At 44.2% G+C, this 24386-nt stretch overlaps 1 protein-coding gene across 1 annotated transcript in view; it reads left to right on the top strand.

Annotated features, from left to right (window-relative positions):
- laptm4b (lysosomal protein transmembrane 4 beta) overlaps positions 1-24386 on the top strand; it is a 66076-nt gene that overhangs the window by 17783 nt on the left and 23907 nt on the right. The window contains exon 3 of the mRNA XM_063040998.1: positions 16485-16596. Within this exon, the coding sequence (XP_062897068.1) occupies positions 16485-16596 (112 nt within the window). The remainder of the gene's footprint in view (positions 1-16484; positions 16597-24386) is intronic.

Below are 24386 nucleotides of genomic sequence, written 5' to 3'. Positions count from 1 at the left end.
GCCAAGGAAGTAACAAGGGCCAGTCCAGCCTCTCCCCTTAGATAACAGGAACAAAGGCCAAAAACCAGAGTAGGATTTCCTACAACGGTGAAGTGGCGCAGGCTTCACACGGGTACGGTGTGTGTGAAGCACCTCTCCCTCAGCTCCAGTGAATGGGTTCAATTCTGGTCTCCGCTGCTGTAGCGTGGAGCTTGCACCTTCTCCCTGTGCCAACATGGGTTTTCCGAGGAACTCTAGTTCCTTCCCAGAGCTCAGTGCGTGGGGAAGCAGCGATTCCTACAACATGTCAGAAGTATCCAGGTAACCTGGAGAATGGGATCACATTTGTAACTGTTGCACTTTATTCTGCATTGTTATTGTTTTACCTTGTTCTAGCCCAATGCACTGTGTAATGAATGGTCTGCAAGACTTTCTACTTTATCCTGGTGCACGTGACAATAATAAACCAAAACCAAAACACAGGATATGTGACATATAACAGCAACTGGCCATTTGGCCCAAGATGTGCCAAACTAATGAAACTAGTAACTAAGTGCCTAATGGAACTAATCCTTTCTGCCTACTTAAGCTCCATACCTCTCCAATCTCTATATATCCATTTGCCTATCCAAGAGACTCTTAAAACACCTGCCTCCACCACCATCCCTGGCAGCCCATTCCAGACACCCACCACTTCCCCCACATATCTCCCATGAACGTACCCCACTTGCCTTCAATGCTTGCCCCCTGTTTTAGACTTTTTGACCCTGGGTATAAAAGATACCAGCTGTCTACTCTATCTGTGCCTCTTCAGATATTCAAAGAACATTTATTATTAAAGTATGCAGATGGAACACAACCCTGAAATTCGTTCTCCTGCAGGCAGCCACAAAGCAAAGAAACAACAGATTAACTTTTATCACATCTCCTCTCAGCTTCCACAACCCAAATTTGTCCAACTCTCCTCATAGCTCATGCCCTCCAATCCAGCCAGCATCCTGGTGAACCTCCTCTGAAAGCCTCCTCATTCTTCCTAGGATGGGGCTACCAGAACTGAATGCAGTACTCCTGATGTAGCCTATCTAGGGATATATATGGGTATCTGATGTGCTTGCGATGCGCTGGAAGGCCTGAATGACTCTATGACTCCATGCCTCAAAGATGGTGGGTTATGGCCACTGTAAAACTTCTGTTTTATTGCTGCTGCTTGGAATCAACTTTGGGGAATAGGCACAGAATAATAAGTAGGGGGATGGGACTGACTGGAATGCTCTGAAAGTCAGCATGGACCAGAGGGGCTGAATAGCCTCTTTCTATGCCATTATGGAAAAAGTAATGAAAGTACTGAAGATTTGTAAAAACTGGAATTAACTGTAGAAGTCAGTGAGGTAGAAACCAACAGCAGAAATTCTTGCTTGTGGCAACTCTGATTCATTGGTGATGCCATCATTTTCTCAAAAATACCTTGGAAGTTTTTTACCTCAAATGAAGTCACAGTTCAAATCCCAGCACTGAAGATAAATTAATTAAAATTAAAATTGAGATTAAAAATATTATATGAATCGTGGATAAATGAAGCTACTAGAAAATGTGGTTTGGAAGCATGGTGGTTAAGTTTCTAACTTAGCTTCTGGGTTGTAAATTCAGATGCCACCAAGTAATTAGATAATAAATCTGTTTTTTCAAAACACAAGAGATTCTGCAGATGCTGGAATTCAAGAGCTTCACTCATAAAAATTAGAGGAACTCAGCAGAAGGGTGTGGAGTGACATCAGACCACAAGACATAGGAGCAGAATTAGGCCATTCAGCCCATCGAGTCTGCTCCACCTTTCCATCATGGTTGATTTATTTTTCCTCTCAACCCCATTCTCCTGTCTTCTCCCTGTAACCTTTGTCACCCTATTAAGCAGAACCTTTTTAAGGCAACCATTAATCTTGCGAGACCATGGATCTGTACCTGGAAAGTCTTCACTCTCCAGGGCACAGGCCTGGGCAAGGTTGTCTGGAAGACCGGCAGTTGCCCATGCTGCAAGTCTCCCCCCTCCACGACACCAATGTTGTCCAAGGGAAGGGTATTAGGACCCATACAGCTTGGCACCAATGTCATCGCAGAGCAATGTGTGATTAAGTGCCTTGCTCAAAGACACAACAAGTTGCCTCGGCTGGGACTCAAACTCACGACCTTCAGGTTGCTAGTCCAATGCCTTAACCACTTGGCCACGTGCTCACACAAGCAGAACCTATCAGCTTCAAATATACTCAATGACTTAGCCCTCCAAAGCCATACGTGGCAATGAATTTCAGTGATCTATTACAGTCAGGCTAAAGAAATTCCTCCTCATCTCTGTTCTAAAGGGACGTTCCTATTCTGAGAATGCACCCTCTGGTCCGAGACTCCCCCATTATTGGAAACATCCTCTCTCCATGTTGACTCTATCTAGGCTTTTCAGTTCAGGGGACTGGGAAGGCAGGGGATGTGTGGAGTATGATGTGAAAACATAGCAAGTAATCCACACACCAGAAAGCAGATGATTAGAATCAGAATCTGATGAAGGGTTTCAGCCTGAAACATTGACTGTTTATTTCCCCTCAGTGGATGCTGCCTGCCTTACTGAGTTCCTCCTACGTTTTGTGTGGGTTGTGCAAAGGAGGAAAAGTGAAGACCCCAACAGCAGAGGGAACAAAGTTGTTCCTAAAACTCTGAGTGTGGGTCTTTAGCCCCTGTACCTCCTTCCCATTGGTAATAATGAGAAGGGAGCATGCCCTGGATGGTGAGAGTCCTTAGCAATGAGAGCTGCCCCCTTGAGGCACAGCCTCTTTAAGAAGTCTTTGATGATGTGGAGGCTATTGCCCTTGGCGGAGAGTGTTGAATCTCCAGCCTTGTGCAGCCTCTTGTGAATTTGTGCATTAGAGCCTCTGTGCCAGACAGTGATACATCACTTCAACCATGAGAAATTAGTAAGGGCTTTAATAACCTTGAACTACAGCATGTCAGCCTGGCAAGTAGAATTGAAAAGAATTTAGGTGCCCTTGCATGCAAATCATTGCAAATCAGCCTTAATGTAAGAACTGTGCGCAAATCTTGCTTCAGTTATCTGAGCTTGGGTGAAGCCAATAATCTGCATAGTTTTGGTCTCTCGGGAGAACATCAAGAATAGAGGCAGGAATATGCACATGAAGAATAAAACATGCCCCTTAATCCTTTCAGCTCCCAATGTCTGTGCCAATCAAGATGCCAAATTAAACTAACCCCATTTGTCTGTACATGGTCTCTACTCACCTCCCACATCCCCTGCCAACTAAAAGCCTCTTAAACATTGACATTGTACCTGCTTCCACCACATTACCAGGCAACTATCAATCTCTGCGCAAGAAATGCTTCATAAATTTCCTTCAAACTTTCCCCATTTCTCCTTTTCCTTAAAGTTATGTCCTCTGGTATTTGTGATGTAATGGTAAAAAGGCTCTGACTATCTACCCCAGAATATGATGATCCACCCCTGATTTGGACTGCCTACCCCATCTAAACCTCTCTAAATGTTTTGCTTCTATCAGGTCGTCCCTAAGCCTCCAATGTTCCAGAGAAAACTTCCCAAGTTTTCCAATCTCTCCTTAGAGCTACTAATCTCTAATCTAGATATTATCCTGGTAAATCTCATCTGTACCCTCTCTAAAGCCTCAAGATCTGGACATCTTATCTTGCTCAGATAACTGAGGCAAGATTTGCGCGCACTTCTTACACTAAGGCTGATTTGCAATGATTTGCATGCAAGGACACCTAAATTCTTTTCAATTCTACTTGCCAGGCTGACATGCTGTAGTACAGTATTCCACATGAATTCTCAGTGGAGCACGATCTATCGCAGCAGGGCATTGTTGCTTTTGTATAGTAATTCTCATGCAGAAACAATTAGTTAAATTATCTTGCCTACCAACATACTCTATGTTTTCCTGCTTCTCAACTGTCCTTGCATGTTCATTTTCAGTGATCAATGTACAAGGACAGCCAGATTGCTTCTGAGAACTGACATCATTCAAATTTCTCATCAGATAGAATATCTATCCAGAGTGAGTGACCTCATCTTTCCACACTATATTCCATCTGCCTATCCTCACCAGCACCCCACTCCCCCAAAGCTTCTCTGTGAATTCCTCACGGCCGCACTGCCACCTGGCTTCGGATAACTAGCAAACTTGGATTATATTACACTCGTCCCCTCACCATAGCAATAGATGGTGAACATCTGGATCCAGCACACTATTCCAACCATAAGCCTGCTATCTGTTACTTTAACTCCAATCCACACTGATATATTGCCTCCAACTGCACATGCTCAGAGTTTATTTCATAACCTCTTCTACAAAGGACTTCTGAACACCAGCATATCACCTCCACATCCTCAGAAGGCTAAGGAAATGTGTGTGCCCCGACGACTCACCAATTTTTCTAGTTGCTCTATAGAAAGTGCCCTATCTGGATACTTTAGGGCTTGTTATGGTTGGTAACTGCTTTGTTCTCAGTATTATTTACCCATCTAGTTATTTATTTTTATATTTGCACAGTTTGTCTTTTGCACATTGGTTGTTTGCAGCCCTTGTGTGCAGCTTTTCACTGATTTTATTGTATTTCTTTGTTCTACTGTAAATATCTACAAGTTGAAGAGGACTACAGGGTGGCATATACAGTGTGTACAGTACTTTGATAAAAGATTTACTTTGAGCTTGAACTTTGAAATGTGTTCACAACCAGAAGAAATTGCAGAGTAGTGGATACAGCTCAGTGCATCACAAAAAACTTCCTCCCTATTGAATCTGTCTACAGTTCCCACAGTCTCAGGAACGCAGCTAACATAACCAAAGATACCTCCTGCCCCAGGCATTCTCTCCTCTCCTCTCCCCTCCCCTCTCCCATTGGACTGAAGACATTGAGAGGATGAACCATCAAACACAGGACAGCTTCTATCCCACTGTTACCAAACTCTTGAATGGAACTCTCATACACCAAAGTTGAACTCCTGATCTCCCCATCTACCTCACTGTAGTCCTTGCACTTTATTATCTGCCTGCACTGCAGTTTCCCTGTAACCACAACACTATATTCTGTATTCTGTTGTCTTTTTATTATCTCAATGAATAACCTGTCCTCAAGGCATGCAAATCAAAAGCTTTTCTATCTCTATTTGTGTTTCAATAATAAAGCAATACCAATACAAATCAACTAATGCAACTTTTTCTACTATGATAGTTATAATCTCCGAAGGATTTGTTAAACATTACTTTTCTTTCCCAAATGCGTTATTGATTCTGCACAATCCTATTATTTTCTAAGGACATTATTGCTACCTGTTAATAATTGTTTCCTGCAATTTCCCAACCAGTTTAACTGGTCTGATGTTCCCCTTTCCTTTTCCCCTTTCAGTCAGAGAGTCATAGTGTTAGATAGTCTACGGCCCAAGTTGACATGCCAACTGTGTTGCCCAAAGAGCTTGTCCCATCTGCCCACATTTGGCTCCTAGCCCCCTTTTGTGGAATTCTGAAATATTGCCACTCCTTACTCTTTCTCTCTGACATTATTATGTACCTTTACAATTGACATTCTACTTTCTGATCCTTTTAGTTTGAATATCTGCCATTGCTCATTTAGCCTGAAACGGCATCCATTCCTTTCCCTCCACAGCTGCTGCTTGGCCTTCTCAGTTCCTCCAGCAGTTTGTTTCTTTGCTCCAGATTTCAATGCTCTCATATGTAATTACAGCTCATTGACTGTTAGGCCAACGATCACAGCCAACACACAGCTCACAATTTTCTCATTAGTTTCATTTATATTTAAGGCCTTGGTTTCAGGGCAAACTTCCATTTTTTTTTTTTTTTTTTTAACATATGCCACGTGTCTTGGGCTGGTGAGGCCAGGGAACACCATCCCTCTCCGGGCCAGACCATAGCCAATGTCCTCCAACTCGGTGGCTCACCCTCGTCTCCAACACATGGCCGTTGTAATTCTTTGGGGAACTTACCCACCCTGACAGGTGACTTGGTCAACGAGGTCCTTCTCCCAGTGGTGCCATGTTAACATAACCCCTCACATCGTTTAGCTCGCCAGCTGAAGCAGTATGTTCCAGTGCCAGCTGGAGGCAAACCTGAGAGATTCAGCAGACAGATGAGGACCAGTGATGCCCATTCACCCTACAAGGTAGAGTGCAGCTGCTAGACGTCAAAGGTTCTACCTCAGTCCAGGGCCCTACGCACCCTAGGTTGATCAGAGTAGGTGCCCACAGTGTGGGCAGAAGGGTCTGTACTGTTCTATGTTCTATGCTCTAATCCTTCCTCATTCTACATCACTTGCTCTGAAATAATTCTGCACTCTCATCAAATTCTAAACATATTGATCTGGAACACAAGCGTTTTCCATGCCGGAATTTGCCCTCACATCATTATTGTTAATTTGGTTAGCCCAGTCCATAAGAAGATTAAATTTCCCTGTGATTATTATAATGCACATAATGCAAAGGTTTCATCAATCATTGCGTGGGTATCGGTTTATAGTTGTTCTTAGATGCTTATCCAGCACCTAATTAAAAAAGAACTGATCTTCTGACCTCAACTGCATTGCATTTTTTGGCATATTTGTTGTGCAAAAATTGCTGCCTTGTTTTCTAGAGAAGTTGCTCCAGTTTAATCACACTGCAGTGGCAGCTAAGTGTTTTAGGATGGAACACATGCAGCTTCAGGTACCTAATGAAGGATATAACTTGCCCTGGAAAATGTGAATTGAAGCTTCAGATGAAGGGTCTCAACCCAAAATGTCCACTATTCATTTCCCTCCGCAGATGCTGCCTGACCCACTGTCTTGCTCCAGATTTCCAGTCTCTGCAGTTTCTCTGGCATCTCTGAAAACTGGAGGTTCCCCATTTTGCCTCCTGGAATGTTGGGCAGCACAGTGGTGTAGCTAGTAGAGCCTCTGCCTCACAGCACTGGAGATTCAGGTTCGAGTCTGACCTCTGGCACTGTCTTTGTGGAGTTTCCCTGTGGATATTCTCCCTGTGACTGGTTTCTTTCCCTATCCCAAAGATGTTTGGGGTGGTGGGTTAATTTTCCCCCCATGTAAGAGTGGCAAAATCTGGGAAGATTTACTGAGAATATGATAAAAAATTTTAAATGAATTAAAGTAGGATTAATGTAAATGGTGGGGGGGTGGGGAAAGAGTAATAATGGTTAGTACAGACTTGTAGGAGGTAAGGGTCTGTTTCCATGCTGTTTGTCTCTGTGAGTGAGTTCCATAGGTGTGGACACGGTTCAGTGATGGGGTGAGTGAAGTCATCCTCTCTGGTTCAAGAGCCTGATGGTTGAAGATTAGAACTGTTCGTAGACCTGGTGGTGTTGGTCCTGAGGTTCCTGTACCTTCTTCCTGATGGCAGTAGCCAGAAGAGAGTATGGCTGGATGGTGGGCTGGGGTACTTTGATGATGGATGCTGCCCTCCTCACGCAGTGCTCCTTCTTGTTGTGCTCAGTGGTGAGGAGAGCTTCACCCATGATGGACTGGACTGAATCCACTACTTTCTGTAGGATTTCCCATTCAAGGGCATTGGTGTTTCCATACCAGGCTGTGATGCAACCTGTCAATATACTCTTCAGAGCTCATCTATAGAAGTTTGTCAAAGTTTTAGATGACATGCTGAACTCTGCAAACTTCGAAGTAAGTGCTGCCATGCTTTCTTTATAATGGTGATTACACACTGTGCGCAGGACAGGTCCCCTGAGATGATAACGCTGAGGAATTTAAAGCTGCTGACCCTCCCTACCTCTGATGCCCTGATGAGGACTGGCTCACGGCTCCCTGGTTTCCTCCTCCTGTCGTTAATTATCAGTTCTTCGGTTTTGCTGAAGTTGAGTACGATGTTGTGGTGGCACCACTCAGCCAGATTTTCAATTTCCATCCTATATGCTGATCCTACCTTTAACTCAGCCAATGGCCTTGGTGTCATCAGCAACTTAAATAGCATAGAAATAGCCCTTTCACCCAGCTCATCCAAGCCAACAAAGGTGTCCACCTGAGCTACACTCATTTGCCTCTGTTTGGCTCATATTCCCTAAACATTTCCTGTCCATGTACCCAGTCAAGTGTCATTAAAATGTTGCAATTGTACCCACATCTGTCACATTCTCTGCATGAAAAAGAATGTTCTTCAGGTCCCCTTTAAATTTTTCCTCCTTCACTTTAAACATACTCCCTCCACAGAGAAAGACTGTGACCACCCAGTTTATACCCCTCAATTTTATTCAGCACCTTTCATACCTCCAGTGCCCCAGGGAAACAGCTGCTGGTGACCCAGTCTCCCCTCATGGCCAAGCTCTCCAGTGACCCCGTCTCCCCTCACGGCCAAGCACTCCAGTGACCCCGTCTCCCCTCACGGCCAAGCTCTCCAGTGACCCCGTCTCCCGTCACGGCCAAGCTCTCCAGTGACCCCGTCTCCCGTCACGGCCAAGCTCTCCAGTGACCCCGTCTCCCCTCACGGCCAAGCTCTCCAGTGACCCCGTCTCCCGTCACGGCCAAGCTCTCCAGTGACCCCGTCTCCCGTCACGGCCAAGCTCTCCAGTGACCCCGTCTCCCGTCACGGCCAAGCTCTCCAGTGACCCCGTCTCCCCTCACGGCCAAGCTCTCCAGTGACCCCGTCTCCCCTCACGGCCAAGCTCTCCAGTGACCCCGTCTCCCCTCACGGCCAAGCTCTCCAGTGACCCCGTCTCCCCTCACGGCCAAGCTCTCCAGTGACCCCGTCTCCCGTCACGGCCAAGCTCTCCGGCCACGGCCAAGCTCTCCAGTGACCCCGTCTCCCGTCACGGCCAAGCTCTCCAGTGACCCCGTCTCCCGTCACGGCCAAGCTCTCCAGTGACCCCGTCTCCCGTCACGGCCAAGCTCTCCAGTGACCCCGTCTCCCGTCACGGCCAAGCTCTCCAGTGACCCCGTCTCCCGTCACGGCCAAGCTCTCCAGTGACCCCGTCTCCCCTCACGGCCAAGCTCTCCAGTGACCCCGTCTCCCCTCACGGCCAAGCTCTCCAGTGACCCCGTCTCCCGTCACGGCCAAGCTCTCCAGTGACCCCGTCTCCCGTCACGGCCAAGCTCTCCAGTGACCCCGTCTCCCGTCACGGCCAAGCTCTCCAGTGACCCCGTCTCCCCTCACGGCCAAGCTCTCCAGTGACCCCGTCTCCCGTCACGGCCAAGCTCTCCAGTGACCCCGTCTCCCGTCACGGCCAAGCTCTCCAGTGACCCCGTCTCCCGTCACGGCCAAGCTCTCCAGTGACCCCGTCTCCCGTCACGGCCAAGCTCTCCAGTGACCCCGTCTCCCGTCACGGCCAAGCTCTCCAGTGACCCCGTCTCCCGTCACGGCCAAGCTCTCCAGTGACCCCGTCTCCCCTCACGGCCAAGCTCTCCAGTGACCCCGTCTCCCCTTACGGCCAAGCTCTCCAGTGATGGAAACATCCTTGTGAAGCTCTTCTTCACCCTCACTAGCTCAGTAACATCTTTCCTGTAGTACGGTGACCAGAAACCTGCGCAATATTTCAGGAGCAGTCTCATTAACATCTGAAATATGAGAAAGTCCACAGATGGTGTGTCACAAATGTCTTGTGCATTTTTCACATGATGCCTCATATCCTGTACTCAGATCCTCAGCGGATAAGGAAAGTGTGCCAAAAACCTTCCTCACTGTGTCATTACTTTCAGGGAACTATGCATTCGTACGTCAAGGTCTCTCTGCTCTACAACACCCCCAGGGCCCTGCCGTTCACAGTGTACGTCCTGCTTAGCTTCCCAAAATGCATCCGTTAGCACTTCTCCGAGTTAAATTCCATCTGTCGTTCCTTTGCCCACTTTCCAGTTGGTCTACGTTGAGCAGCATGGAGTACAAAAGAAGTTAGCACATTCATTTATTGGTGTTTACTATGTGGGAAGATCGTGACAGAAGATTGGTAGAAAGAGAGGCGGATGGGATAACGGATAGGGTGAACTGCACTGCCAGGGCTGGTGGTGGAGGCTGTTACATTAAAGAGATTTAAGAGACTCTTAGATGGGCACATGGATGAAAGAGAAAAATGGAGGGTTATGGACTGTGTAGGAGGGAAGAGTTATCTTGTGGTAGCACAACGGTTAGTGTAATGCTCTACAGCGCCAGCAGAGTTCAATTCCCGCTGCTGTCTGTAAGGAGTTTGTACGTTCTCTCCGTGACTACGTGGGATACCTCCTGCTGCTCCAATTTCCTCCCAGAGTCCAAAGACATATTGCCCATGGTTAATAATTGTAGGAATGCTACGTTGGCACCAGAAGCAAAGTGCCACATGCCAGCTGCCCCCAGCACATCCTCAGACTCTGCTGGTCATTGAGACAAACAGCACACTTCACTGGGACATCCTGGTGAGCCAAAGGGCCCTTACTGTGCTGGACTGCTCTGTGTTCTGTGTTTTAACCTTTATGGGCAGTGAGGCCTGGCATCAGTGTGATGGCCAGCACTGGAGGTCTTACCAAGGGAAATGGAGTCAAATTAAACGAATGGACTCGGATCTTCCAACCTCTCTAATGTTAGGACAAGGTGATATAGGGTTGGAAAGTGACATCCTACTTCAAATAAGGCTGTAGCAGCATTTCTAGTATCCACAGGCTGGCTAGTTTGACATCAATGGTAGCTAAGGTTTTAGAAGAAATTAGCAGGAAAATAATCAAGAGGCACTTGGAGAAGTTTGAGTAAATTAAAGAGTTAGCATGAATTTGCAATAGGGTAATCTACAGTAACCGTATGTTTTGAGGAAACAATGAAGGAATTGCAATGGAGTCTCTTTATAAGGATTCCAAGTGCAGCCTCACCAAAGCTGCTGCACGACTTCCTGAATCTTACGCTCAATGCTCCGACCAGTGAAAGGCAGCGTGCCACATGCTTTTCTTTACCACCCCAGCTGCATGTGTGACCACTCTCAGCGAGTTATGGACTTGGACCCAAAGATATCTCTGCACGTAAAACGATCTTTAAAAGGATCAGATCAGAGGGAAGTAAGTAAAGCAAGTCAGCTCTTGTCATCCAGAAACTGACTGCAAAGTCAGGGGAGTTAAAGGCCGCATTAGGCTGAAGTGGATTTATCCCAGCTGCAATGCTGCTTCCAGTTCTGATCACCGCACTTAACTGTGAATATTAACATCCGGGAGTTCAGCTTGAACAATTTCATATTTCAGCCACCAGGTTAAACTAGAGAGCTTTGGGTTGTTCTACTGGTAGCCATTAGATTGCGTTGCACAAAACTGAAGCTTAGTCTACTTGAAGATCTGCAACACCCCCATCAACTCCCGGGAACCACTGACCATGACAGCTCAAGGTGGGGGAGGATTATTTAGGATGGTTCTGAGAAGGCCCCAGTCTCAGAGGCCCTGAGTAAACACCAGAGGGATTGCACCATTTTGCCAAATACCCACCCACCTACCCTATCAACCACCTGCAGTCCCATTCGTGGGAGAGCCTGAGCTTCCCACATTGCCCCAACCCACAGGACCAGACTGGGAGCAGTCTTCCTCATCAAGAGGCTGCGTCAGAGGAAGAACTGAGGAACCGATTGAGGCTGCACGATCAGCAAACTTCAGGTGTAATTTGTAATTGGTTTCTTTTTATTTATTTAGCAGCACAGTGCAGAGGAGGCCCTTTTGGCCCTTCGAGCCACACGACCCCTGCAAACCCACAATCCCAATTTTACCCTAACCCAATCATGGGACAATTTACAATGACCAATAAACCTAGCCGGTATGTCTTTGGACTGTGGGAGGAAACCGGAGCAACCCAGGAAAACCCATGGGGAGGACATACAGAGACTCCTTACAGAACACAAGAACAGCAGAGTGCAAGGGGAAAGCAGTAACAGAATGCAGTATACAGTGTTACAGTCATGGAGAAAGTGTAGTGCGAGAAGACATAGAATGCAATGGCCATAATAAGGTATTAAAATCTGAATCCGGTTTATTATCACTGACAAATGTCATGAAGTTTTTGTGGCAGTAGTACAGTGCAAGACATAAAGGAAGGAAAGGTACTTTGCATCCGGAGTTTCTCCGATTAGCGGACAACTTCCCTCCACACCTCTCTGACGTAGTGGGGAACCGCATACGAGGCAAGTTACAGCCATTGTCTCCTGCCGGGTGAGTTTCCAAAGAGATCACCAGCTCGTAACCCAGCACGGATGGAAAGCGTGCAGGGGAGCCGGCTGGATTCGAACTCAGGACCTTTCATCCCAAAGTCCGACACTGATGCCACTACGCCACCAGCCGGGCTGCAAGACATAAAAACTACTATAAGTTACAAAAATAGCGCAAAAGAGGAACAGAGGGGTAGTGTTCATGGGCTCATACACCATTCAGAAATCTGATGGTGAGTTTATTGCACAAGAGGATAACCCGGGAAATAGCTGTGAATAAAGAAGGGGCCGCCTCCATCTGGGGAGGGTTTGGGAGGCTTCTGTGGGTATGGGGAAGGTGTTTGCCTTTTTATTTTTTCCTTAATATGTAAATTTGTCCAATGCTGAATTGAAGCGAGGAATCCGATGACTCAGTAGAAACATAGAAACCTACAGCACAATACAAGCCCTTCAGCCCATGATGCTGTGCCAAACATGTACTTATTTTAGAAATTACCTAGGGTTACCCGTAGCCCTCTATTTTTCTTATCTCCATGTACCTTTCCAGAAGTCTCTGAAAAGACACTATCGTATCCACCTTCACCACCATTGCCGGCAGCCCATTTCGTGCCCTCACCACCCTCTGCGTAAAAAACTTGCCCCTGACATCTCCTCTGTACCTACTTCCAAGCACCTTAAAACTGTGCCCTCTCGTGCTTGCCATGAAATGGTACAGTTAACAGAGCTGCTGCCTCCACCTGGATTTCAGTGCGTGGAATCTGCACGTTCTCCCTGTGACTGCACAAATTTCCTCCGGATGCTGCAGTCTCCTCCTACATCCTAAAAACATGTTGATGTGTAGGTCAACTGCTGCCAGTGTAGGTGAGTGGTGGAATCTGCAATTTGATGAGAAGGTGGAGCCAGTAGAAAATAGGATTAACGCCAGATTAGATTAAATTGGAAAATTTGTTCATTATTGTCACATGTTCTGAAGTACAGTGAAAAACTTTGTGTTGCCTGCCATTCGTACAGACCAATTCATTACACAGTACTTTGAGGCAGTACAAGGGAAAACAATAACGGAATACAGAATAAGGTGTTACAGTTACAGAGAAGGTGCAGTGTGGGTAGACAGTAAAATGCAAGGTCGCAAAAAGGTAGATTGTAAGGTCAAGAGTCCATCTTATTATATTGGGGGAACAATTCAAGAGTCTTATAACCATGGGGTAGAGTAGGTTTGTTATTTAAAATTAAATTGGATAGGCATATGGACAGGAAGGGAATGGAGGGTTATGGGCTGAGTGCAGGTCGGTGGGACTAGGTGAGAGTAAGAGTTTGGCATGGACTAGAAGGGCCAAGATGGCCTGTTTCCGTGCTGTAATTGTTTTATGGTTATATGGTTATAAGCTGTCCTTGAGCCTGGTGGTATATGCTTTCAGGCACATATCTTCTGCCTGATGGGAGAGGGGAAGGACAGAATGTCTGGGGTGGGTGGGGTCTTTCATTATGGAGGCTGCTTTACCAAGGCAGTGAGAAGTATAGAGAAAGCCTGTGGAGGGGAGGCTGGTTCCTGTGATGTGCTGAGCTGTGCCCACAACCCTCTGCAGTTTCTTGCTGGCACAGCCAGACAGTTGCCACGATGCATCTGGGTAGGATGCTTTCTGTAGTGCATCAATAAAAGTTTAGAGTGAGTCAAAGGATGGTTGAAAGTCGGCGTGGTCTCAGTGAAGCAAAGAGCCTGCTTTGTGCTCTATGGTTCCATGACACCCTCCAACTCACCTTCACACTTCTGGCTCATGTGCATCTCCACCCTCATTGACTCAACTTTGGCAGCATTATCTGCTTCACTCCACATTAGATTAGTTTCTTTTGTTTTGGAAACACAGAATGAATGCGACTAGGCCCCAGTAATTATAGAGTTGTAGAGTAATGCAGCACAAAAACAGGCCATTCAGCCCAACGTCCATGCCAGCCAAGATGCCCCATTCAAGCTAGTCCCACTTGACAACTTTTGGACCAAATCCTTCTAAGCCTTTCTTACCCAAATACCCATCCACTGTCTTTTTATGTTGAAATACCATAAGACCAAAAGACATGGGTGCAGAATCAGGCCATTCAACCCATCTGCTCTGCCAAATACAGCAGTGGGTCACTCATCCAAACACTTTGCAAAGAGCAATAGTTTAATAGACGGGCCATTAAATATCAGCAGAACTGCAATACGATCTGCAGTTGTACTGGAATGGAGAATAACCAGAATTTGATCTTCTGGATTCATTCACCAGCTATTCATTACATAAAACAGCTTCTGATACTGGTCAATTCTTTAATGATAAAGGAAACTCTCCAGTAGTTTAGCAAAAGCAGTAAGCGGTAACAAATATCCATCACAATTCAAGTCACATGAGAATATAATTGTTGTAACTGAAGCAGTCTCGTCATTAAATTTTCAGTGGTCCCTTAAGTCTAGATGGGTAATTGATACACAATAAACAGAGCAATAAACAGACATATTTTCATTCAATCCATGGGCAGAACTGTCCTCTGAGACAGTGTTCCACATAAACTATGTTATTGTTGCAAACTGGCTGATTTTGTACAATTCACTCAAATTGGTTCAAAGCCAAGTGTTGTGGCAAAAATTCTCTCTCCTTGCTACATTAAAAAAAACTCAGCACATCACCAAAGCCAGGAACGCTACCTTGTTATTCTTCTTTTACACTATTTATTATTTTAACTTGCAGGTAATTTATTTGATGTTTTGCACTGTACTGCTGCCATAAAACTATAAATTTCACAATGTGTCAGTGACAATAAACCTGATTCTGATTTAACATACATGCGCAGGTTCAAAGAAAATCAAGTACGGGATTATAAGCGTTCATGGCAGGCACGGTCACCTCCAACAAGAGAGAGTCTAGCCACTACCCCTAACACTCAGTAGCTTTACCAATACCGAGACCCCTTCATCAATACCCTGGCATCATCAATATCTAGAAACACAACTGGACCTGCCACATAAACACAGTTGGGTACAAGAGCAAGTCAAACCAATCCTAATACCAACACCCATCCAGGCATTTATAAGCTTAGCTGTTACCTATATTAATTGAACTCAAGATTGTTTCTAGTACACTTGTGTAAAGGAGAACTAAATAATTGTTACTCCAGATCTAGTGCAGCATATAAAAACACAGTAAGATAAAGAACACAATAGTAAAACAAACACAATAAATATAAATACATAGGATAGCAAAATAGATACTTTCCATGTACATGAAGTGGAATAGGAATATCTGTAAATAAGGTGACTGACAGGAAATGATAAATTAATGGTGCTGGGGAGTGTGGTGGGGTGAGTTAGTAGGTGGAAGTGTTGATCAGCCTTACTGCTTGGGGAAAGTAATTGTTTTTAGTCATAGTCATACTTTATTGATCCCGGGGGAAATTGGTTTCTCATTACAGTTGCACCATAAATAATATAGTAATAAAACCATAAATAGTTAAATAGTAATATGTAAATTATGCCAGTAAATTATGAAATAAGTCCAGGACTAGCATTTTGAGTCTGTTGGTCCTGGCGTAGTTGCTATGTAGCCTCCTTCCTGATGGTAGTGGGACAATCAGTCCATGAGTAGGGTGGGTGAGACCCTTCATGACATTGCTGGCCTTTTTTTATGGTACCTTTCTGTAGATATGTCCTTGATAGCTCATCTTGGTGATGCATTGGGCAGTTTTGACTACCTGCTGTAAAGTCTTCCTGTCCAGTGCAGTGCAGTGCAGTTTCCATACCATAGATGAAAGGTTATATAAACTCTGTAATTTCTCAGAGACTGTTCAGGATGCAGCAATGAAATTGAGATGGAAGTGGTTTATTGTGGTCACAGGTAGCAACATACTGAGAAAAGCTTGCCTTACATACTGTTCATACAGATAAAATCATTACGTAGAGCATTGAACTAGAACAAGGTCAAACAACAACAGAATGCAGAATAAAGTGTAACAGCTCCAGAGAAAGGTTAACAATGAGGTGCAAGATCATAAAGAGGCAGATTGTGAGGTCAAGAGTGCAACTTATCATAGGAACTATTAATAGTCTTATAACAGCAAAATAGAAGCTGTCTTCAAGCCTGGTGGTATGAGCATTCAAGCTTTTGTGTCTTCTGTCCGAAGGAAGAGGGAATGACCAGGGAGGATGGGCTCTTTGATTGTGCCAGCTGCTTCACTGACAGCCAGAAGTGTGGACAGCTTATACATTGTATTGATTTACTAATGGAAACAAGTCAGTCTGTTTGAATATTTACTGAACCTTGCTTTTGCACACGCTAATGTGAAACTAATGACTTAATTTTCTCTTGTTAGTTAATCAATGGTGCAGTGCTGTTGATCCTTCTGTCAGCACTTGGTGACCCAGACCACTACCACCTTATCCACGCTGAACTTGGCACCAACTTTGACTTCACAGACGATGCTAGTAAGTCTATCAACATATTTACTGCCTCTACTATTCTGTCTCTCTCCCTATATCTTTCTTTACTACTTCTATTTCATTTCCCTCTTTCATCCTTTACAGTTTTCCTCATTCCCTCCCTCTTTCTCCTTCCTTCTTTTTATTTGTCTTTCATTCCCCCACCTCCCTCTCCCATATTCCTAGTCCCTTGTTGGTTTCATCTCCCTTACCTTCAACAGAGTCAGTGGTGTATCTGGTAGAGCTGCTGACTCACAGTTCCAGGAACCCAGGTGCTGTCAGTGTGGAGTTTGCAGTTCTTTCTATGACCATGTGGGCTTCCTCCAATTGGCCCAGTTTCCTCCCAGCTGTGGGTTGTTATGTTAATTGACTGCTATGAATTGGTCCTGGTGTGTAGGTAAGTGAGAGAATCTGGGGGGAGTTGACAGGAAATTGGGAAGAATAAAATGGGATTAGTGTAAAAGGCTTGATGATGCCAATGAGCTTGTTTCCACGGTGGTGACTGGTAATTGGTTTATGATTGTCACATGTACCAAGATACAGTGTTTTCTTTCTTTTCAAATCTTTTTATCATTATTATTATTATTAATTAAAAAATAACAAGTACATCGAAGTAAGCAACACTTACAATGTCTCAAGGAAAAAAAACATGAAAGATTGAAAAATTTTTGTGATAATAAAAAAACCCTACTAAGCAGAAAAGTGGGGGGAAAAACCCATTAGGTGTACAACCCTGGAGTCATGCATCATACAAAAAGCTTCTAAAGATAAACATCAAACCACCAGCAAGAAAAAAAAAACAAAATTTACAATTAGATCGCAGAGAAAATCTATCAATTAACTCAAATGATAATAACGAGCAAATGAACCCCATCTTTTCTCAAAATCAAATAAAGGTTCAAAGGTTCGACTTCTAATTTTCTCCAAACTAAAACATAACATCACTTGAGAGAACCATTGTGACAAAGTGGGAGCTGATGTATCCTTCCACTTCAACAAAATGGTCCTCCTGGTTATCAATGTAACAAATGCAATAACATGTTGGTCAGACACAGAGATACCATGGATATTTTGAGGGATTATTCCAAAAAGCACAGTTAATTTGTTAGGTTGTATATTAATTTTAAGTGCTTTAGAAATTGTCAAAAAAACTGACTTCCAGAACTGTTCCAGAATAGAACAAGTGTCAGTGTAGCTGTCTCAGTTTTACATCTATCACAAAAACTATCAACATTAGGAAATATTTTAGACAGTCGCTCCTTCATCAGATGGTAACAATGTACAATTTTAAATTGGATTGGTGAATGACTAGCACAGATCGAAGAAGAGTTACCAGCTTTAGAATCCACATCCAATAAAAGTCAAATTGAGTTCCTTCTCCCAATCTTGTTTAATCTTAGACAAAGGACGCTTATCCCATTGTAATAATAAATTATAAATTCTTCCAATTGAACCCTTTATCAAAGGGTTCATACTCATAATAGTATCTAACAGGTCAGCCTCCAATATATAAGGAAAATTACTTAATTATTTTTGTAAGAAATGTATAACTTGAAGGTATTGTAAAAAGTGTGAGTATGAAAGAGAGTATTTATCAACTAATTGTTCAAAAGACATCAATTTACCTTCTTTAAATAAATCCAAAAAAGAATTAATACCTTTATTTTTCCAAAGTAAAAAAAATGGATCACTCAAAGAAGGCTTAAAAAAGTAATTTCGATAAATTAAAGAACAAAGTTTAAATTTTTTAAGATTAAAAAAATTGCGGAACTGGAGCCAAATTTGTAAAGAATGCCTAATCACAGGGTATGGGTTTAAATTAGCAACTTTAGCTAATTGTATAGGTAAAACAACTCCCAATAACGAGGTTAAGTAAAACAGTTTCACAGCTTTCAATTTCAGGTCTACCCAAATTGGCCGATCGTTCTTATCAACCCAATATAACCAAAAGGACATGTATCGCACATTAACAGCCCAGTAATACATTCTTAAATTAGGCAAAGAAAGACCTCCATCCTTTTTCAACTTTTATAAGTGGCATTTACTAATTCTTGGTCTTTTATTATTCCAAATAAAAGATAAACTAATAGAATCAATCCGATCAAAAAACTTCTTAGTCAAAAAAACAGGGATATTCTGAAATAAATATAAACATTTTCATAAAATCATCATTTTAACTATATGGATATGACCGACAAGTGAAAATGTAAGTGGACTCCATCTACTAAATAAATACTTCATAGAGTCTACCAAGGGAATGAAATTGGCTTTATTTTTTAGTAATTACAACACATAAACATCTAAAAGAATCCGTGACTTTAAAAGGAGTATTATCATATATCGAGACAGATTCCGTAGGGAAGATGGTGGCGCGACACAGCTCGCAGCGGCCACTCCGGTGGTGATGTCTGTTATTTGTCAAGTAGGGTGCCGTGCACAATCCTGATTTGATGGAGACGGACTTGAGAGCACGGAGGAACATCTGCTGAAACTTCTGAAATGCCTGCTTCGCTACCGCGGCTACTGTGTGGTCCAAAATCTCCGGCGGGGAAGGCCCCGAGTCCTCAGCTTTGCTTGTTGCTCAGTGGCTGGGGTGGGGTCGAAGTATTCGGCAGAGGATGGTGCTCGGAGAGGCTGTGTCGGAGGGGCTGGTCGGAGGCTCAAAGTTTTCGGACGGACTCAGAGTCCGCTGCGGTCGGGTGCTTCCAATAGTGCTGCATCAGCAAGTTGGCGACGTTTGGAGTTTCATGGCAGGGAGAGTTGCTCCCTTCTGCCGCCTGCGTGAGATGATGAATCTATCGGGACTTTAAGACTTTTTTTTACCGTGCCCATGGTCTGCTCTTCATCAAATTATGGTATTGCTTTGCACTGTTGTAACTATATGTTATAATTATGTGGTTTTGTCAGTTTTAGTTTTGGTTTGTCCTGTGTTTTCTTGTGATATCATTCTGGAAGAACGTTGTATCATTTTTTAATGCATGCATTTCTAAATGACAGTAAATGAAAACTGAGAGTTCTCATAATCTAATAAAGATTCATTTAAAGGAAACAATTCACTTTTACTAAAATTTGGTGTTTTGTGTGCTTCTGTTTTGTGTGCCATCCATAACAGATCAATCCACAGATAAATATAGCAAGGAAATACAAAAGGGAAAAGAAAGCAGAATGTGGAATATGCTGTATGGCTTGATGACTTTGTACCACACACTGATTAGGCCACCGATGGAGTACTTGACAGCTGGGAAATGCTCTCTTCTCATTACTACTATCAGGGAGGAGGTACAGGAGCCTGAAGAGTCACACTCAATGATTCGGAAAAAGCTTCTCCTCTCCATCATCAGATTTCTGAACAATCCATAATTTCATGAACACTACCTCACTGTTCCTCCTTTACAATATCTGTCTATCTATCCATCTATGTGTTATTTATTAATTATTTATATTGTAACTTATAGCAATTTTTATGTCTTACACTGTTCTGCTGCCGCAAAACAGCAAATGTCATGACATATGTCAGTAATAATAACTTTACGCTGAGTTCTGGTCAATGGATCTTTGAGGAGGACATGACAGTTCCTGAAAGGGTGAAGGGAAGACTTACGAAAATGGGTGCAGGATGAGGGTTTTTGGCTCCAGAGTAGGAGTGCAGAAGCTGGAGTCGGAGCAAAAATGTGGTGCGGAAGGGGTTTATTTTGATTCAGCTTTGTGGAGAGGGTGGTGAAGCTGGAGTGGATCTCCGAGAGAAGATCCCAAATCCAGGGAAATCTGAACTTACAGAGTGATCTGTTTCCAGGAAAAACTGGCTGAATAAACCAGGATATGAGGTAGTTGGCAAAACAAAATACAAAACAGGCCCTGTGGCCCATTGAGTTCCTGCTGGCCATTAATCACCCATATTCATGAATCCCATTTTATACTGCCACACTCCGCTCAATACTCCCCCCCCCCCCAGATTCTACCACTCACCCACACATGAGGGGTGATTAACAGTTAACTTACCAATGCTCACATCTTTGGGATGCAGGAATAAACTGAAAACCCCTGTGGTCACCACTTCACACAGTGAACCCGGGTCTTTGGAACTCTGAGGCAGTGACCCTACCAGCTGTGCCACTGTGCCACTGACCGAGGACTTCTTTATCAGTAGGGGCTGTCACAGAGAGAGTCACAGAGCACCACGGCACAGAAACAGGCTCCTCAGCACTGACAGTGAATTGAAACCCGACCAGTAATCTTTGGGGCTGTAAAGTGATTGAACTAACCACCACGCCACCCTAGTGAGGACAAACTCATTGCTTGTGGAGCGGGAGCTGGTACAAGCTGGGCCTTTAAAAGTGAATTGGATGGGCACTGGAGGGAGACTGATTTACAGAGCAATGGGGACAGTTTAGGGGAACGTTTTGTTCCTTTGGAAGTTGGCATAGACCAAATGGTCTTCTCCAACAATTTAATGATTCTCTTTCCCTTCTTAATGATTAAACTACCCACAAGAACCCCGTGCAGATATCTCCAAATCTTCTGCTCATGTATAGCGCAAACCTCCTTCCCTGTTTGGACACTATGGAGATTGCTCCATATTTGTTGCAGCCCGTTCATGAGTGGTGACTCACCAGCAACTCCCTGAGGGCACCTAGGAAGGGGCAATAAACACTGACCCACGTCCCTAACTGAATTAGGAGAGGAAACCAAATGCAACATATTCCTGGAGCGGGTGAAGTGGGTGGTTCAGAATTGTGTCAAGGAATCTCAGGTGAATCTAACATCACTATGGAGATGTGGTGCCCCTTTGGCTTGATTTACCCTTATTGCTGTTGTTATTGTAAAATTAACACAGATTCAGCTACATTGTAAATCCTACAAAAGACAGTGAATATTGCTTAGTCCATCATAGGTAAGGTCTTCCCCACCACTGAGCATATCTACACGAAATGTTGTCGTAGGAAAGCAGCATCCGTCAGCACGGACCCCCATCACCCAGGGCATGCTCTCTTCTCGCTGTTGCCATCAGGAAGAATGTACAGGAAGCTCGGAGCTCACACCACCAGGTTCAGGAGCAGGCAAAGGGGATAACTTCACTCAACTTCACTAGCCCTGTCATTGAAATGTTCTCACAACCAATTGACTCACTTTCAAGGACTCTTCCTCTCATGTTCTCAATATTTATTTATTGTTATTATTTCTTTCTTTCTGTATTTGCACTGCTTGTTGTCTTTTGCACGCTGGTTGAACACCCAAGATGGTGCCGTCTTCCATTGATTCTATTATGGTTGTTATTCTAGCATGGATTTATTGAGTATGCCCGCAAGAAAATGAATCTCGGGTTATATATGGTGACGTATATGTACTTTGATAATAAATTTACTTTGAACTTTTGAGCTTTGAACTATTTTCTCTCAAAGAATTGGTTTATTATTGTCATATATACTGAGAAACAGTGAAACGTTTTATTTGCATGCCAACCAGCCCGATCATTCAAGGGAGAATAAAAGGCAAGACAGAAAGCAGAATATTGTGTTACACTTATGGAGAAAGTGCAGTGCAGGTAAACAATTAGAACTGTACAGTATAGGCAGATTCAACAGAATCTTTTCAAAGACAGTTGGACAGGGGAAGGTTCAGAAAGTTGTGGATTAGCTTGGATGGGGCGTCTTGATTGGAATGAACCGGTTGGGCTGAAGGACCTGTTTCTGTTTCCCTACCTGCCTCAACAACCTCCCCGACAGCTCATTCAACATACATACTACCCTTTGTGTACAAAATTTGTTCAAGTTCCTATTAAATTTCTCCCCTCTCTACTCCCTCTAGTGCTTAATTCCCCAACCCTGGAGAAAAATAGAGTGCATTCACCCTGACTACGCCCCTCATGATCTTATACACTTCTATAACAGTCAGAAGTCGTCGTCCATGTAGGTACCACTGAAATAGGTAGGATGAGTGACGAGGTTCTGCAGAGGGAATTCAGGGAGCTAGGTGGACTTGGGCCCACTGCCCGAGTAGAAAAGGGAGCAGCAGGTCATTGCAGTATAATACTGCTTTGACCAGTGACCAATCAGCATTAGCAAGAACAAATTAAAGGAAGGTAGAGACGTGCAGTGGCTATCGTCTGACAGGACGGAGTCAGAGTGGTGATCTTGAGGCTTTAGCTCTTCAAGGCTTCAGTGAGAGAAAGCAAAGGAACGAAAAGTTCAAAGTTACATTCTCTTTCATTCCCTTCTTGATATCTGCTCAGCTAGGGCAGTAGAGATGCCAGACAGGATAGTGCAGTGCTCCTCTTGTGGGATGTGGGAAGGCAGGGAGACCTCCAGTATTCCTGACAACTACAGCTGCGAGAAGTGCATCCAGCTGCAGCTTCTAACACTCCACATTAAAGAGCTGGAGGTGGAACTGGATGAACTCCGGATCATTCCGGAGGCCGAGGGGGTGGTAGATAGGACATATAGAGAGATAGTTACACCCAAGGTGCAGGACACAGGAAACTGGGTGACAGTCAGGAGGGGGAAAGGGGCTAAGCTGCCAGTGTGGACTACCCCTGTGGTCAACCCCCTCTACAACAGGTATACCACTTTGGATACTGTTGAGGAGTTGACCTAACAGAGGAAAATCACAGTGGTCGGTCTCTGATACTGAGTCTGCCTCTGAGACTCAGACGGGAAGCAGGGAACAAGAGGCAAGCTGTGGTAATAGAGGATTCATTAGTTAGGGGAACAAACAGGAGGCTCTGAGGGCAATAACGAGATTCCCAGATGGTGTATTGTCTCCCAGGTGCCAAGGTCCTGGATACCTCGGATTGAGCCCCCAGCATTCTCAAGTGGGTGGGTGAACAGCTAGAAGACATGATCCATGTAGGTACCAATGACAGGAGTAGGACAAGTGACAAGGTTCTGCATAGAGAATTCAGGCAATTAGGTGCTAAGTTAAATGACAGGACCTCCAGGGTTGTGATCTCAGGGTTGCTACCCATGCCACGTGCTAGTGAGGCCAGAACTAGGAAGATTATACAATTTAATACATGGCTAAAAAGTTGGTGTAGGAGGGAGGGCATAAGTATTTTGAATCGTCCCAAGATTTGGGAAGCTGGGACCTGTATAGAAGGGACGGTTTGCACCTGAACTGGAGGGGAACTTATATTCTAGTGGGAAGATTTAGTAATACTGCACGGTGGTGTTTAAACTAGAGATGCACGGAGATGGAAACCAGAGTGCCAGAGCAGTGAGTGGAGAGGTTGTGGAGGCGGATCTTGGTAAGACCACAGACAAAGTTAGGAATCAGAAGGTTGAGCAGGGTGCAACTAGTGTCCTGAGCTGCCTACACTTCAATGCAAGAAGTATCGTAGGAAAGACAGATGATAAAGCCGAAGATGAGGTAGCTGGTTTACAAAAACAGGCAATGTGTAGTGGGGAGCTGCTGTTGATGGGGCAAAATTGCAGTCAATAGTTACAATGTAAAAGGGGAACAAAATCAAAATGGGTGACTACTGGACTGAAGGTGTTACGTTTGAGTGTGCGCAGTATATGGAATAATGTAGATAAACTTACAGCACAGTTGCAGATTGGCAGGTATGATGTTGTAGGCATCATTGAACCACGGTTGAAAGATTATAGCTGGGAGCTTAATGTCCCAGGATACACATTGTATTGAAAGGACAGGCAGGAAAGTAGACGGGGCAGCATTGTGTGTTGGTAAAAAAATGAAATCAAATCATTAGAAAGAGGTGACAGAGGGTCGGAGGATGTTAAATCATTGTGGATAGAGGTAAGGAACTGCAAGGGTAAACAGACCTTGATGGGAGTGTATAC

Source organism: Mobula hypostoma, chromosome 1, assembly GCF_963921235.1.
Source record: "Mobula hypostoma chromosome 1, sMobHyp1.1, whole genome shotgun sequence".
Classification (NCBI taxonomy): domain Eukaryota; kingdom Metazoa; phylum Chordata; class Chondrichthyes; order Myliobatiformes; family Myliobatidae; genus Mobula; species Mobula hypostoma.
The sequence above is the reverse complement of the archived record's forward strand: the minus strand, read 5'-3'. Positions and strand labels throughout refer to the sequence as shown.